The sequence below is a fragment of the Enoplosus armatus genome, chromosome 5 (genome assembly GCF_043641665.1).
Source record: "Enoplosus armatus isolate fEnoArm2 chromosome 5, fEnoArm2.hap1, whole genome shotgun sequence".
Lineage (NCBI taxonomy): Eukaryota > Metazoa > Chordata > Actinopteri > Centrarchiformes > Enoplosidae > Enoplosus > Enoplosus armatus.
This window is the reverse complement of record NC_092184.1, coordinates 1,121,463-1,138,732: the sequence shown is the minus strand read 5'-3', so window position 1 is coordinate 1,138,732 and position 17,270 is coordinate 1,121,463. Positions and strand designations below refer to the sequence as shown.

Here is a 17,270-nt window from a genome sequence, read left to right as displayed (position 1 = left end):
GGAGCAAAAATGTAAACATCTCACGTCTACAATATGTAGTTATTCAATTCTACCAAAAACTATATTCAAATATTTCAGCGCTGAATGTTCAAGGCTTTTAGTTGTATCGGAAGTGTGTTACTGTCGGACGTTGGTGGGGGCGTGTTGCGTAAGGTGGAGTAACAGATTAAAGGACAGAATCAGAAGTTTTTCCAAATCTGTTAGGTGTCCATTGGTACGTTGGTTTTTGCTTGCTGTAGTCATTAAGAGAGACCTTGCTCACGCCATTTCGATGTAAGTGATGGGGGACAAATTCCACAGTCCCCCATTCTGTGCAAAAATGTATCCCAAAGTTTATTTGAAGCTGAGTTAGACAAATCTAGCGGGCGTCATCCAAAGTTTTCCCATTCTTTTTCGCGCAAAATAACGGACGGTGGTTTTTTTTGTGCCGAGCGGCAGTGGCGGGACAGTAACACAAACGGCAAGTGGAAGCTGCCATGGACTGAGCAAGATGTAATAATCGAGGGGTTCGTCGAGCTCAACCAATTTGCAAGCGTGCCACCATGATTTCCCGGAGCAGCTGGCTGAAAATGATAATATAATGAGTCAAATTATACGAGCAGGTGCTAAAACGTCTGGTCTTCCAACTTTATTTTCAGGGTATTAAAAATGTAATGACAAATTTGGTTGTCTTTGAGTACATCATCACGTATCTCCAAACAAGACAAGGCCTCTCTAATGGCGTGTCTCTCTCTCCCCCCCACCTCCCAAGGAAAATAAGTCAATCGGCACCAGCGTCCTGCAGTTGTCCGTCGCCGATCAGGACTCCTCCCACAACGGCCCGCCCTTCGACTTCCGCATCCTGTCGGGAAACGAAGGCGGAGAGTTCGTGCTGGAGAAGGATGGAACGCTGGTGGCCAATCAGGTGTTCAGGAGGGACCTGGCAACCGAATACGTTCTTCAGATACAGGTGAAGGCTCTCTGCCTCTCTGTCTCTCTTCAGGATGACCTCAGTTAGCAGTGCTGGGTCCAGTGACAGCCAGTAGTTTGATGAATGTGTCCAAATGTAGCAGATGTAAAGGACTCAAGTACAAGTACAAGTGGGCTGAATGCAACCTCTGCAGATGAACTTCCTGACCAAATGGAGATAATACAGAGGTGTTGCATGCGTCCTCTCCTGTCTTTTCTTATGATCTCTCTGTTCTCTCCCCCCCCCCCCCCCCCCCCCCCTCCAGGTGACGGACTCAGGGAAGCCTCGCCTCTCCTCCTCCTCCACGCTGACAGTCCGGGTGATTGAGGAGAGCCTCCACCGGCCAGTGGCGCTGCCGCTGGAGGTTCACATTGTCACCATGGAGGACGAGTTCCCTGGTGGTGTGATCGGCCAGCTGCACGCCACCGACGCCGACCCTTATGACGCGCTGACCTTTGGCCACGCCCCACCGGCCCAGCGCAGCCTCTTTAAGATCAGCCCCCATGACGGGAAGATCATCGCCCTGGGTGGGTTGGACGCAGGCAGGTACTCCCTCAATGCCAGCGTCAGTGACGGCCGCTTCGCTGTGCCCGTGCCCGTGAGCGTGCACGTGGAGCAGGCGACGCCGGAGATGCTGCGCGAGGCGGTGACGGTGCGCTTTGAGAGCGTGGCGCCTCAAGACTTTGTGGCGTTGCACTTGAAGAGTGTGCTGAAGGTGTTGCAGCGGGCCGCAACGTCGCAGCAGCAGGACGTGCTTCACCTGCTCAGTCTGCAGCCAGTGGGCGGGACGCAACAGCTGGACATGCTGGTTGCCGTGGAAACAGCAGGGGACGGGTACTACAAGGCGGCCTACCTCACCCAGAAACTCAGCGCGTCACGGCGGCAGCTGGAGGAGGTCCTCAGGGTGTCGGCTATCCTGGACAAGAACTGCTCGGGCCTGGAGTGTCGCGGGGCGCAGTGTGAGCAGAGCATCATCCTGGACTCACACAACCTGGCCACCTACAGCACCCCACGGGTCAGCTTCGTCTCACCGCGCTTCCACCGGACCTCACGCTGCACATGCAACGGTGAGTGGCAGAGTCTCGTGAGTGTGCCGAGACCTCGTTTGTGCGTCTGCAAGTCCGATGGAGTAAGGAGATTCATATATTTGGTGCGCTCCAGAACACAGAGCCAAGATGAAATGTTGGCTAAGAGTCACAAAAATGCACAAAATGCTGGAGAAGGGCCATGAAATGTCCTTTCAAGTGTAATAATAATGTAATAGTAGCTGAGGAAACTGTTCACAGCTTGTTCACTGATCCGTGTGCACGCTTTATTGTTCCACTCGCTGTGTCCGTTCATTTGTTTGTACTGATTTCCAGATCAATATGAAACACTGATAAATGCGAACGATTGCAAAGACTTGCGATGTGTTTTACACTTCCTCTGTTTGTTTGTTTTTTCTTTCTATTTGAAGGTCGTCTTGCCGCCAGCTCATGTTCTCTATGGTAACATAAGTGTATTTTCTTTCTGTCCCTGTGTGTGTGTGTGTGTGTGTGTACAGATGCCAGCTGCGCTGTCCTGTCCGAACAGTGTGAGGACCAGCCGTGTCCAGCAGACATGCAGTGTGTTTCAATTGAGGCCACAAGAGGGCACTACGCATGCCAGTGTCCACCGGGCAAACTGGGAGAGTGCGCAGGTGTGTGTGTGTGTGTGTGTGTGTGTGTGTGTGCGCGTCAGAGAGAAAACGAAAGGAAACACACGCAATTCTGTCTGCAGATTTTTGATGTGTGAAAATAAAACTTTTAGATTGAAAAAAGGCATTTTTAATGAACTTACGTGTGCATTATCCTGGAATTTGATTCATTAACCTGTGTGTGTGTGTGTGTGTGTGTGTGTGTGTGTGTGTGTGTGTGCGTGTGCGTGCGTGTGTGCAGGCCATTCGTCTCTGAGTTTCTCAGGTAACAGCTACATCAAGTACAGGCTGTCTGACTGGCTGCAGACAGAGCTGAAACTCAGCCTGAGGATCAGGACGCTGCAGAGCCGAGGAATCATCATGTACACACACACTGAGCCCTGCACCATGCTCAAGGTACACACACACACACACACACGCACACACCGACACACACACACACAGGTGCAGGTCGAGGCTCTGACACTTTGAAGGGGTCATCGCTGCTCAATCGCAAAGGGCATTAAAAAAAACTGCTGCTGCGACAGTCCAGCGAGCAGCCGAGGAGGGGGGGAATAAAAGGCAGAGGGGGAGCGCTTTAAACCCAGATCACCTTGTATCAGTCGACACAGGGTGAGGAGGCCGGCAGTTGTTGGCTGACGTTAACGTTCCATAACGTTGGATTAACATGAATTGCACGTTGTTATATGATGATAAAACTCGTGGATGACCGCGCGTAATGCATTCACTTGAGAGAAGAAAAAAAAAAAGAAAAATGAACGAGATGACCTCAGAATCCTGTGAGAAGTGACTTATTAGATGGAAGTATTAGGTATCTTTTTTTTTCTGAGATTTTAGGCTCGAAGTTCAACCGGACAACTCCCTCGTCGTTGGAGATTTGGCACTTCAAATGTAGGCAGGAGCCAGTCATTGGAAACGTTAAAGCGTGCAAATTCAAGAAAGTAATATTGCTGTGCTGCTGCTAATCAAATATTGTTTGTAGTTGCTGATTAAAGGCAAAGACAACACTCTCCATGAGAACGATTTGAGCTGTTTGTATGAGAGTTTGACAAAAGACACCAAGTAAACAAGATGATTTTCTTCTAATGAACTGCCCGATTGGATATGCAGTGCAACATTGAAGTTGTGTGTGTGTGTGTGTGTGAGCAGCTGGAGGAAGGGAAGCTGTGGTTCCAGCTGGCCTGCGGCCCCGGCGACGGTGGCGGTGGCGGTGGCGGCGGCGGCGGAGGGGGCGACAGTCCCGACATGTTGGGCATCTCTGGCCGTCGCATCAATGACGGCGGCTGGCACACGGTGGCGCTGGAGCTGAACCGCAACTTCAGCAGCCTGGCGCTGGATAACAGCTATGTCGAGCGACGCCGCGGGCCTCCATTCATCCAACCGCTCTCTCCGGACAGGACCATCTACTTTGGAGCCCTGGTCAGTCCACGAGCAGCTGAATAGATCTTATCTGGTAGAAGGCGTCTCTAATAGCCGCTAGTCAAATGTCGAATGTCGTTTTTTGTATCACACCCATTATATTGTGATCAAACTGCTGCACTGCTTGAATGCGGTTTAGCTGTGGAACTGGTCTGTGGTTGGTAATGTTCACAGGGATGATACTAATCTTCAAATCTTGTTAACTTGAATGAATGAGTGAATGAGAAAGGAAATGCATTCCATCACTGAGAGTCCTCACAAATACAATGTGTGTGTGTGTGTTTCTGGTTCGTCATCTTCATCCGTTCATGTGAGAAACAGTTCTCGCACCAGTTTCGGCCAGCCTTGACATCTCGGGGGTCTGTTTGTGAGGTCGTGCATGAACTCTTGAGCCCTCTCTCCCCAGGTGCAGCACCCCAACTCTCGCAGCCTCATGGACTCCCAGAAGGACCCGCGGGTGCTTGAGGGTTTCCAGGGCTGCCTGGACTCGGTCATGCTGAACAACAACGAGCTGCCGCTGCAGAACAAGCGCTCGCGCTACGCAGAGGTGGTGGGGCTGACCGAGCTGAAGCTGGGCTGCATCCTCTATCCTGACGCCTGCCTGCAGCAGCCCTGTCGCAACGGGGCCACTTGCACCAGCCTGCCCTCTGGCGGTGAGTCACAGGAAATACAGAAACACTGAAGAGCCTGCAGGTCTTCAATGCCGTATCAACTATCCAATTAAACGTTCAGAGTATAGAAAAGGTTTCGTAAATGTCGTCTTTACATGAACTACTTAGTTAAGTTGTTTGAGAGTATTAATTATCATTTACTAAAAGCTAACAGGCACACTTTTATTTCAAAATACAGCTGTGAATGGGTAAATGTCCGTAAATGCAGTCTATTTACCATTTTGACCATCTAAAACATATCTGAACCGTGAAATCGAACCTGCCAAGCATCACAAGACTGGAAGCCTTAAAGAATATGCTTTCTAATGCAATAGTTGAATAATCATGAAATCATGAACCCATTGTTTATGAAATGAGAATGAGAATTTAAATTCATTCAGTGCCTTCTACTACGTACTATTGTATGTTATGATAAAATCCAGGTCAGCAGGAATAAGTCCTACCTTTGTGAAACGTGTCATTTGTGATCGTTGTCGACGGTGCGCCAGGAGGTGCCGAGTCAGCTCTTCCTGAGGCTATCGGCAGCTGGTCGTGTTAGATCGTGTTGTAACTGAAGGTGTTTTTGCTCTTCTGACTGAAATATTCACACACACACACACACACACACAAAGTTAGTATTCATTTAGGCTGCTGAATTAGATTCCATGACATCGCGAAAGGCGTTTCTATCCTGGTCACTCAGTTCACTTTATATTCGTTTTGCCAGTTACCAGAGTTTAAAGGACAGATCTCTGTCAAAATGTCACTTGTCGCTTCCAGCATTCCAAACTCGATATGGATTTGTTCCTTTTTAAGATTTTTATATCTTTATTGATTCATTGGTTTCACCAAAAGTGTATTTGTCTAACACTGAAAGGCTTTGGTGAATTGTTAACAGCCTGTAGTTCTTCCCTTCTGACAACCATAACAATGAACAATAAACCGTAGTCTGTTCATGCTTTTAAAAAAAAATGGGGCGGAAATACGTGGAAAATGAGTTAATGGATAAGAGTGGTTTAATCCACACTGCAAGTGTCATTTTAAAGGGGAAGGCAGGTGTTAATAAAATCCCAAAACCAACACTTTTAGTCCGTCTCTCAGTACTTTCTGACTTCCTGTCTCTGGATCGGGCTGACCTTCAGCTGTGGACTCATTGACAGGGGGGGGGTGGACTTCGCGTGGACGGCTTAAAAGGTCCGCGTTGCAACTGTCAACTGTGTTTCGGATCAGTTTTTGGAACAACGGAGCTCTGTGGCACAGATACATATCACACGCCACACTTGTTCGTGGGATACAGTCACTGTTATACCTTATATTCCTTCGTTGACAATAAGAAGAATGCAGAATGTGCCAGGCTTACACTGGAGGCGAATTTGAAGGTTCCGACAAACCCAATCAAACCTGTTAACTCAGGCCCCACGCGGTCAAAAGGTCATTGCGATCGGCAGCTGACGGTTCAAATCCCGGCGCCGTGCGGGAAAAGTGAACGTACTCTCAGATGTGTGTGAGGCTGCGGTGCTGAGCGCTTGCTGTAAGACTTCCCACGCGCCACATGTTCCTCATTTACACTGTAATGAGCAAAGCATCCTGGGAATTGTCATTTGCATAGCAGCCGCGGAAAGGTTAGTGCGCATCTCTGATGTATTTGTGTACACACAATGAAAAATGGTAATTTCCCAATGTTTTCTTTCAAGTGTGTATTTGTGATTTAAAATAGTGTGTGTGTGTGTGTGTGTGTGTGTTTTTCAACATTGGTACATGTCAGAACCATTCCCATGTGAGTGTGTGTGTGTGTGTGTGTGTATTTGTTTGTGTGGATCTTCATTATGCTGTGTATGTGTGTGTGTGTGTGTTTTGGCCCAAGCGGCAACACCGACTGCTCTGAATTCTTAATGAAGTCCACCTCCTTGTCCCCCTCCTCCCCTATCTGTCTGCCAGGGTTCTCATGCAGCTGCAGCCCCCAGTACACCGGAGGGCGCTGTGAGACGGAGATAACGGCGTGTGTTCCCAACCCGTGTCAGAATGGTGGCGCGTGTAAGGCGATTGGCAACGCGTTCCTGTGCAGCTGCCGGAGAGGCTTCAAGGCTCTGACGTGAGTTCCAGGCCGAAACCCACAAACCTGAACTAAAAGTCCCTTTTACCCACATCCCCTAGTGGGATCTCCCGATGCAGATAGGTTTGGCTTATTTGTTTGGCAATATCTGTCTCTGAGGTTAATAGAATATGAAAATGAAATTCCATTAACCTCCACTGTTTTGGAATGGTGCCAAAGTCGAATATAATGTTGGTCTCCGTTTTAGTTATCTCGTATCTGTCCACATTTTTTAGAGGAGGGGATACAAAACAAGCAAAAATGTGTGTTACTCTGGGAAAACATGTCTTTTGGTTGCGTTTATTTGACGGTTTCGGTCCATAGCTGCATTTTGATTGGTGCCCGTTTGCACAAAATGGCAAAGAACGATTGAAGAGTATACTATGAAGATTGATATATAGTATATTTTTGTGTCAGTATGTATTATGGGGTTGCGATGACAGCACAAATGATGGTCCCAATCTAACAAATGGCGATTGGCCCTTCGGTTATTTAGAATTTCTACATTCTGCTTTTAATGAACATTTTAATCCGATTTCAGTCGACCATTCAAGAGCTGAGAGCTTTTAGATCATTTTAGTTTATAAAAAGCCAACATATGATAACCCAAACATTAAACACTTTCAAAGAGAAGAACAGCTTATTTAAAAAAAAAAAGTATATTTTCTTGACTGCACTTGCTGTTCACGGCCACACGGTGGCAGTGTTAAATTATAGCTCAGCATATTGTGCTCTGCTTCCCAGCTTCCTCAAACACGACGCTTGATCCTGTTTGTCACATTTCCCAGATGCCATTAGAATTCCCTTGCTGTCGCAGTAAATGTGGCAGCTGACAGGATAGAAGAACGCGCTGTGATGAATTGAATCACTTTCACACACACACACACACACACACACACACACACACACACACACACATGCACAGTGAGGGAATCATTATACTGTACACACACACACACCACGATTATGCACAAGCTGATTAACTTATTTCATGAAAGCCTGATTCTTTGTGAATAATAGAAGTTTTAGAAGTGAATCATAATCCTCTTTTTTTTTCCCCATCTGGGGAATGAACCAGCGGGAGGCGCCTCAGATCTGAAAACTTGCACCATATCTCTGATCCTCCACCTACTGCGCACCCTTAAAACAAACGCTGCAGCAGTCTGCCTCACTAACATAACCACAGCAACAGTACGATGCTCAGTTTGACAGTCTGTTGACCCTCCAGCTTACGGCTTTTTGCGCTGTCGGCGGACACACTCTGACCTCCGAGATCAGGGGGTCTTTGGAGGAAGATTTTGCTGTTGTTTCTCCGATTGGCCCACAGTCACTGCACCCAGCTGTTGTTCCAGCACACAACTCCCCCCGAAAACATCAGTCAGATTTAACTGTGTTGGTAGTTTGTTTTGGAACTTTGGCCAGAGCCAGGCGTGCTCTTTCCCTCTGCTAACCAGGTCCTGATGCCAGCTTAGTACTTCCATAGACATGAGATTGATAACTATCCTCTCATCTCGGAAAGAAAGCCAACAAGCATGTTTCCCAAAATGTTGAGTAGTTCTACCAGGCCCCAGTTTCGTGTGACAGTTAGTTAGCGGCCATTTGATTATAAACACAACTCTGTTTAGGGATGTGCTAGAAAATTAGCTAGCAATCCCAGACCTGCCTTAGTTGATGGTACTTCAGTGGCGCAAAGTTGCCCCACTCCCCTTGCTGAAGCTCATCACTTTCTTTGCTTTTATGGCGGGCACCTTTCCATCGGATGGACGTAGAATCTAGATTTCTCACGCATCGTTTTACACACATTTTCCCCAAAATTCAGCCAAACAAATTTGGTGTGGTTTGGGAACGTTAGGTTCTCTTCTAGAATTTAAAATCAGTTTCAAGGCATTGTGGAATTTGTAATGATTAACCCACCAATGTGTAAGTGAGGTTAAAGAGGCTAAGAATTGATTGATTGATGAGAAGATTGATGAGCAAGAACTTTCCAGAAAGACCAACATTATTAGAATTATTAGGACTTTACACCCTTCGAATTTGTTACAAACTTAATGGCACAGCAGCTTAATCATGCTAAAGACAAGTCTAATGTCTGAAAAATCTGCCATCAATCCTCAGTGCATTTCATCGTCCTCTCTGGCTCTCCGGCTTTTGGACAGCAATCCAGCTGGGTAGCAGGTACATGAGCAGTCCAAAGTTATTCAAACACTGCCATCTCACACCAGTCTCTTCCCCTCTTTCCCCCATCCCTCCGTCCTGCAGCTGTGAGGAAGATGTGAACGAATGCGACCGCAGCAATCCAGAGGGTGAGTGCGAGAACGGCGGCGTCTGCGTCAACACTCACGGTTCCTTCTACTGCAACTGCACGGCGGGCTTCGTGGGCCAGCGCTGCGGCCTGCGGCCTGTTGTTGTCCCCGACATGCAGGCAGGTCACGCTGTGGTCGGTAAAGAGGAGCTGATCGGCATCGCTGTGGTGCTTTTTGTCATCATCACCCTCATCATCCTCTTCATCGCTTTCCGCAAGAAGGTTTTCCAGAAGAACTACTCACGGAACAACCTGTCTCTGGTCCAGGACCCAGCCACTGCGGCACTCCTCAACAAGGCCAACGGCCTTCAGTTTAAGACCCTACACTGCACACCTGGAGACCCTCTCAACCTGTACTCAGAGCCGGGTCTGGGGCCGACCGTGGTGGGAGGGGGTGGGATGATGGGACCTCCACAGGTCCCCGTGAGGCCCATGGCATACACACCCTGTTTTCAGGGAGACCCGCGGTCCACGCTGGAGAAGATAGTGGATGGGCGCGGCGTGGAGCATACAGAGATGAGCACCTTTCACCCAGAGTCACCAAGGATCCTGTCAGGAACCACCAGGAGAGGGGTGGTGGTATGCAGCGTAGCCCCTAATCTTCCCCCAGTGTCTCCGTGTCGCTCTGACTGTGACTCCATACGCAAGAGCCCATGGGACAGTGATGAGGGTGAGTGTGTGTGTGTGTTCTGTTACTACCTTCTAAAGCGAGAACGTTGTTGGAATATGTTAGGGTTAATGAGTGTGCCATGGGGGATCATCTTTGTAATGTGTGCTGCTCTTCAGTTGGTTCGATAATAATAGATATGATCAGATGTGATCATATCTAGATGTGTGTGAAAGATGTGTAAAAAAAAAACAAATGTTTTCTACTGATTTCATTTCCAGTAGTTCAGTGTGGTATAGTTTTGTGTAGTGCCACTTCCAGGACGTAGCCACAGCCTCACTGACATAACGTCACTGTCCCTTCTCCAGCCTACGTTTTTACTGGAGAAGGGATAATTTGTTATTTAAGATACCCTCATGCTACAAAATACATGAGTGTAAGTAAACCTATTACCATACCCTTTACTTCTAACCTGAACGACTAGTATAGAATACAGAGAATGCATAAAATACTAGGGGTGTAACGGTACACATAAAAATCCACGGTTCAGTATGCACTTTGCTTTTAGGGTCACAATTCGTTACGTTTTTTGGAAAAGTGTAGAAAATAACATTTTGCCATTTCTTTTGAAGACATTTAAACATTAGCTCCGTACTGTTACACCCCTAAAAAAAAAAAAAGTTTTTCTACATTTGTGTCTGTTTTGGAATCTGGCCCTCCTGACTCCCTGAACTCTCCCTGCAGGTAAGATGGTTGACATGGCAGAAGAAGTCACATGTTTCTCAGGGAGCAACAAAGGCAGTAACTCAGAGGTCCAGTCACTGAGCTCCTTCCAGTCCGACTCCTGCGACGACAACGGTGAGACACACCTTGCACCCGCAGCAGGAGCGGTTCAGGATTCTCAGAATACCCCAGTTCTTTTATTAATTCTTTTAAAATGCTTTGTTTGCTTGTTTATCAGTTGGTTACACTGTGTGTGTGTGTGTCTTTCTTCTGTTTGAAAATGTTGCTCATCCATATCCATGCAAAAACCTGTGCTATCCTTCAGACGTGGTTGTCGTGCATTTGTGAGAAAGTGTTGGTGAATTATTTGGGCATTTGTTGATCCCTGTCGTAAAAAAAATACGTAGACAAAATCTGAAGAAACCGGCGAGTGGGTCAAATAATGAGATTCTTTCATGTTTTCATTGAAGAAATTGCTTGAGCAGTTCTGGTCTTCAATGAAAGGGCAATTGGAGTCATGCACTTTGAACTAGAAAAGGATCAAATGAATCCAATGTTCACGTTCTTGAAGCTAAACAAATAGAAGTCAGGCAGTCAGTCTATCAATCACATGCAATCAAACAGGGTACAATCACAGCGGAATGCGATCTCACTAGTCCCTACAATTTGTGCATTAAAAATAGTGTTTTGAAATAATGATAGTAAGACTGTAAGAACCCTTAAGGCCTCGTTTCTCCATCCTGCCTTGTGTTTCCGCTGTTTTACAAACCAGAACGTTGGTCGTCACTTATGTGGCGCTTTTCAACCTTAACGGTTCCCAGAGCGCTTTATAGATCAGGTCACATTCGCCCACTCCCTCACACATTCACACACCAGTGGCGACCGATCTGCCGTGCAAGGTGCTGGGCCTCCATCGGGAGCCACTTAGGGTTCAGTGTCTTGCTCAAGGACACTTCGACATGACGGGAGGGAGCCGGGGATCGAACCTCCCAACCCAACCCGCTCTACCCGGCTCTACCCTAACTGGTTATTAGCACTGCAATGGCCCGCCAGCTCCCGAGAAGACCCAGGCCAGTCTCACCCAGCTAGCAGGTCCTCACAATTCTGAAAACGTTGGATATGAATTCTAATGTTCAAGTAGGCATTATTTTGATAAATTGATAAAGTGCAGACAGGAACGCAGTTTGACAAAATCCAATAGCTTGAAAGTAATGACTTAATTTACATAACGTTTACATTGGATATTCACTGTTTCCAGAGGACAAATAAAAATTCATATATATATATATATATATATATATATATGAACTTTTATTTGTTTTCTCAGCACCACTATTGGTAAGGCTCTAATATTAGCTAAATCAACAATATGTTCTATCCAACCTTTACACAGTGTGAGACGAAATGAACATTGCAGCCTCTGGATCTTTCAGACATTTAGTCTTTAATGTACCGCCAATATTCTGATTCAGAATACCCGGCACATAGATTTTGTCTACGTATATGTGTTTGCACGCATTGTCCATTTGCTGTTATTGCCGCAAAGTAATGCCAAATTTCACAAACGTTTTTTTGCCACAACTGTGCATTATGAAGCTTTTTCACAGCAGCGTCATGGTAAGCAAAGAGGCTAAGAGGTTTTGAGTGTTCCACAGCGTGGCGTCGGTGGTTGTGGTGCTGAAGCCATGTATTTGGTTTGGTGTTTCATTTTTTTTTTTTTACATTGCACCATCCTGTCCTCACTAGATTTTATTTGCAATCCATGATATTCATTGTTTCACTTTTCTGGAATGATCATAATTACAAAATGTCTATTTTTTTTTTTTTTGCCCCTAATCATCAATTGATTCAATATGTGAATTTTGCCTCACCCTTATTAATCCTGATCGTCATTTCTGTGCTTGCTTAAGTCTGGCTGGTTTCACCAGATGAGAACGTGACAAACAGCAGTAGAAATGTACTGGTGTTGTTGTTGTTGCTGTTGTGCTTTTATATTGTTTTTTCTCTTTTTTTTTGTCACGTGGCTTTCTTCGCATTTTCTTTGTTTGGCAGTGTTTTCTTTGCGGATTTTTTGTCAATTGTTAATTGTGCAAATTGACCCCAAACATCAAAATCAGCAAGAGGTGTTGACCATGTAGTCCTCTCTGCAGACAGGACTGGCAGTGGTGGGCGGCCATAAGCAATGCCACAGGTGTGAGGGGGGGGGGGGGCACCCCTCACTAGCACCATGATGAGCATCTTTAAAATGACTGTATATCAAAACTTATCTCCTCCTTTTTTCCCCTCTGCAAGCCTCCATAGTGACCGTCATTCGACTGGTCAATGATGCAGTCGACACAATCGAAAGTGAAGGTACCATGTCTCATCCCCTTTGTGTCTCTCCTTTTACTCTGCCACCCTTCTCTTATCTCAGTCTTGTCATCGCAGTATCTCCTCTGAAAGGGGGGGTCTTCAGTTATATATGTATATATATATATATATATACCCAGGTCCAATACACCCACTGTGTGTTACATATTGTATCTGTCAGCGAGTGAACCCTCCTGGGCACTGTGCGTGGATTAGCTCCCAACATATCGAGCCTTGTGTTTACAGATGATTTCATGGTTTCCTTTCTCACACATTCCCGCAGTCGGTGGCTATTTTTCTATAGAGACGTAGAGACGTGCAATTTTTAGACAACCAGACTTAAATATCAAGAATTTTACATGTTATGCATATATTATTTTTTATTATTATATTAAGTCTCACAGCACCTCCAATCCTTAATCTTCTTATGTCCTGTAAGACTACATTTACAACAGTAGACACACTCGTGACCATTGCTAAAGGCCTCTGTGTTATGTTGTTCTTCCATCTGACAGTGTCAGTTATGGACCAGGGTCAAACCTACAACAGAGGTGACTACCAGTATCCCCACCCCTCCCCTTCCCCCACCCCCCCACCCCCCATCTATCTATCTATCTATCTATCTATCTATCTATCTATCTATCTATCTATCTATCTGCAGCGAGTGGACAAAATAAAATTACTCAATGAAAATAAAGTGTATTGTGCAGTAACAAAATCTACACTGTAAATACTGCTAAAAAAGGTGGGTCACACTAAGCTGTATGTCCTGTAAAATGACCATTGAATCTGTTATTGGCCCGCTGACCTTTCCCTCTAGTGCCAGGATCAGGCCAATACTTCCACTTGACACAACACTTTTGGCCCTTTTGAAAACTAATTCGTAGAATCCCATGTAATTCGTTGTGGATAGTCATGGGCCCCAAAGGACACACAAGTCCCGGAGTACCACAGTGTCAAATGTGTCTTTGGTTGGCCTGACGTTGCACAGTTACAGTTTGAGCTCGATGATTGAGCTCCTCGGAAGCCCGTTTAGTTTTCCTGCATTGCAGTTATAGTCCCAGTGAAAGTTAAGTCTGGAAGACTTCAGAGAAATCAGTTCAATCAAAGCTATAATGGTGAACCAATAGCAACCCATCTTGACAGTGCTAGCAACCTAGTTAGCTCGCCAGCTGCCTTAGTTCCCCTTCTAGCCCTGGGAGCGGTCACTTAGTCACTCAGCTTCCAGCGCCATTTTTGCAGGCCTTTACATTCAAGGTACCCTGGGGGGGTTTCACACGTAGTGCAAAGACGCCGGTCTTTGGGAGTGGGTCCCCGTTTTGGTACATGTGGACGATGCGGTACACACTTCGGCGGTAATGTGTAACGAATGTGTAGTAACACGCCAGCAAAAACAAAAGGAAGACAAAAGGTGGTACACATGGTACATAAGCAATGCAAGTTTCAGTCTTTTCACATTTGCTAGATCTCGAGGATACACACAGTGCGTTTCGGTGACTAAACACTGAATGCACACACAGCCGTTGTTTGTTTACAAGGAAACTCCACAGAGTACCTTTACGCCCAAAGGCTGCCGGTCCTTCCTATCCTTCTGAAGGGAAGCCGATCGCTAATTCACACCTGCACTCAGCGCGCTACTCCAAGCCCACGAATCAGAGGCCAACCTCCAACCTCCACCTTTCCCCAACGACCGTCTGTCAGACCCATAGTCGCACTTGACCCCAGGCGGAGCCCGTGTGCAAATCAAATCTCAAATCAGCAGTTTTTAGTCTCCAAGCTAGTCTATCCTGACTGAAATTATTTTGTCTACCCCCTGTATCTTTCTGCCTCTGTGTACACCCAGCTGCACTTTCATGCTTTGTTCTTGGTAAATTCCTCTGCTCATGCCCTTCCCTAGTCGGAGCTTTGTGTGCGTATGTGTGATTTGATGTGATTTCCCACCCCCTCCCACAGCTTGTTGGCCACTCATTGCGCTGTGCTGACCTAGCAGCCCAGGGCCGTCACTCTACCCCTCTCGACAACTTTTTTTGCCTGCCACTCTCAACTTCATGCATCCCACCATGTCACTTTGGATTTTTATCTCCAGTTGTTGTGTGATGAAGTTTTCACGGCCTCAGTCTCACCCATGGTTTGTGTCCAGCTTTGATGCATGGATGTCTGCTTTTTGATTTGTCTTTGCTTTTGTTTTAACTTCACTCACCATTTGCTCTTGAATCTGTTACATTAATCTGCAGAGTTTTCGGGTAGACTGTCCTTCTGGTCAGCCAAGCCTTTGTGATGAGAATCACCAGTCGTGGTATGTCAGTAGAGTGTCGGCTCCAGTGCTCAATGCTAACCCCTTAGCGCATCCTAACTGGCTCCCATTTCAGAGAAGTTTGCATTTCAAACAGAAGACGTTCACCTAATTTTACTGTCCTGCTCTCATCCACTAAAATTATGTCCGTTTTTTTTTTGCCGTCTGCCTAAATCCATGTGAATGCAACATTAGCCCGGTTAGCCAGGTTAATCAAGCTCATGTAGCGTCAGATTGGCCTCTGATTGGAAAACAGGACACAGAGACCGGAGCTGGAGGGTCCTCCCGTGACATTTAGAGCCACCGCATGGGAGCATTAGCTACAGCGAAAATGAGCAGCGATTAGTGTCCAACTGTATGCCGACATTGTTCAACTGAAGTCGGGTGTGGATGCACTTCAAACATGTAGTAGTCTGGCGAGAATAGTCTTGTTGTGGTTGCTGAAATGGGACGCAGCTACGAAGCTGATTCATTACAGGCTTAATCATTGTGTGCATACTGCATACTTAAGTATTTGCGTGCAGTGTTTAAGTGGTAACAGGGTGCATTGGAGCCAACAACCCACTGACAGCACAGGTGTTTATCTTTATCACGTTGCTACATTGACCAGTAGGAAAATCTACCAGATATCTGATGTATCCCTCTAACATCCAGAATCTTTTGAGCCCGTCAACATGGCTTGAGTGCTGCAATTCTTCATGAAGCTCAGCATGCTGTGACGCCTGTGACCCCGACCCTCAAAGGCTCCTATTGTGCATGTAACACACCCTAACATGACCTAACGTGTTTTCTGTACAGGTTGTGCCTTGTCATGTACCTGACCTTCAGGACCTCTGTGTATGGTTGATGTTTCTGAGTCTAATGTGCCTGGTGCATACTGAAGGCATGTCTGCTGCACTGCCCCACATTTTTGGGGTCCAGCTTGTTGACTCTTACCATTTACAGTCCAGATTGTCACTAACCATCTCCCCCTCTACTGTCCAGCCTATCACTGGGACACGTCAGACTGGATGCCGAGCACCAGGCTGTCAGACATCGAAGAGGTGCCTGGTTATGAGACAGGTCCTGGCAGCAATGTAGCAGGCTCAGCCCCCCGCATTGGAGGAAGCACCCGTGAACTTGAGTCAGACTACTACCTGGGGGGTTATGACATCGACAGCGACTACCCCCCTCCCCACGAAGAAGAGTTCTTGAGCCAAGACCAGCTGCCACCTCCGCTGCCCACAGCTGAGGATTATCCTGAGTCCTACACTCCGCTGCCCGCTAATCCGCCGGCCTCCAAGGAGAGCACCCTGAGCTCTGGCAGCACCGGACGTCAGCACGCCAGGCCACACTTCCACCCCAGCCAGTACCTGCCGCCCCACCAGCTGCCCCTTGGGGAGGTACCCCACGGGGACCTCAGCACTTCAACCCCAGGAAATGGGGACACTGATGACTCTGTGTCGCTAAATATGCGACTGTCTGTTGGTGCGTCATCAGCCTCGGACATGTCAATCCCCGGTGGGCTGGAGGACTCTGAACACGGCAGCGACTTTGACAGTATGGACGAGCTTCGCCGAGGGGTGACCATCATCACTGACTCACAGCAACAGACTGAGGTGTAATTCATTGATCAGTACAGGGATGCGATGGGGTGTATAATGGGCCAGAAGGAGCATAACATTGGTGCAAATGGGAGTAGATGCACAAGCGGACGTTATCACAGGGGAAGAAATGCTTTGTCAGCAATGCTAGGTACTGCTACAACCATAGACTATAACAATAACCTTAAAACCACAACTTTAAGGCCACATTTCACTTGTTTTAAGCACTATTCTCCCGTGCGACTCTGTCCAGAAACGGGAGCGTTAACCATGAACACCAAACTGAGCGTGTCGTCGGTCCTGTCCCCCGCTGTGCAGAACAATCAGAAGTGTCCTTCCTGTTCCAATAAGGGGTCATTTGTAAGGTGAAAAGAATGGGATAGAGAATGTGAATGAGAAAGACTAATCCGAAAGAGATTTACAGCTGCAGTAGAGAAAATTAGACAAAAGAGAAGGGACAATCATGTAAGTGAACGGGTTGTTTGGTTCCCTGCTCCTTCACAGAAGCCCACTGGACCACAGATCCCCGTTTTCCTTTTTTCCTCCTTGGATTTGTAAACTTTGTAGTGCTCCGAGCTTGTACAGACTTTGTAAAATAGTAAGACCTTACTGGTGAGTAAGTATGAAA

At 46.8% G+C, this 17,270-nt stretch overlaps 1 protein-coding gene across 1 annotated transcript in view; it reads left to right on the top strand.

Annotated features, from left to right (window-relative positions):
• fat3a (FAT atypical cadherin 3a) overlaps window positions 1–16,663 on the top strand; it is a 134,566-nt gene extending 117,903 nt beyond the window's left edge. The window contains exons 20-31 of the mRNA XM_070905520.1: window positions 752–949; window positions 1,215–2,016; window positions 2,493–2,627; window positions 2,866–3,020; window positions 3,774–4,043; window positions 4,450–4,696; window positions 6,632–6,785; window positions 9,045–9,757; window positions 10,439–10,552; window positions 12,710–12,769; window positions 13,282–13,317; window positions 16,044–16,663. Coding sequence (XP_070761621.1) covers window positions 752–949; window positions 1,215–2,016; window positions 2,493–2,627; window positions 2,866–3,020; window positions 3,774–4,043; window positions 4,450–4,696; window positions 6,632–6,785; window positions 9,045–9,757; window positions 10,439–10,552; window positions 12,710–12,769; window positions 13,282–13,317; window positions 16,044–16,663 — 3,504 coding nt within the window. The remainder of the gene's footprint in view (window positions 1–751; window positions 950–1,214; window positions 2,017–2,492; window positions 2,628–2,865; window positions 3,021–3,773; window positions 4,044–4,449; window positions 4,697–6,631; window positions 6,786–9,044; window positions 9,758–10,438; window positions 10,553–12,709; window positions 12,770–13,281; window positions 13,318–16,043) is intronic.
• Window positions 16,664–17,270: the final 607 nt, after the last annotated feature.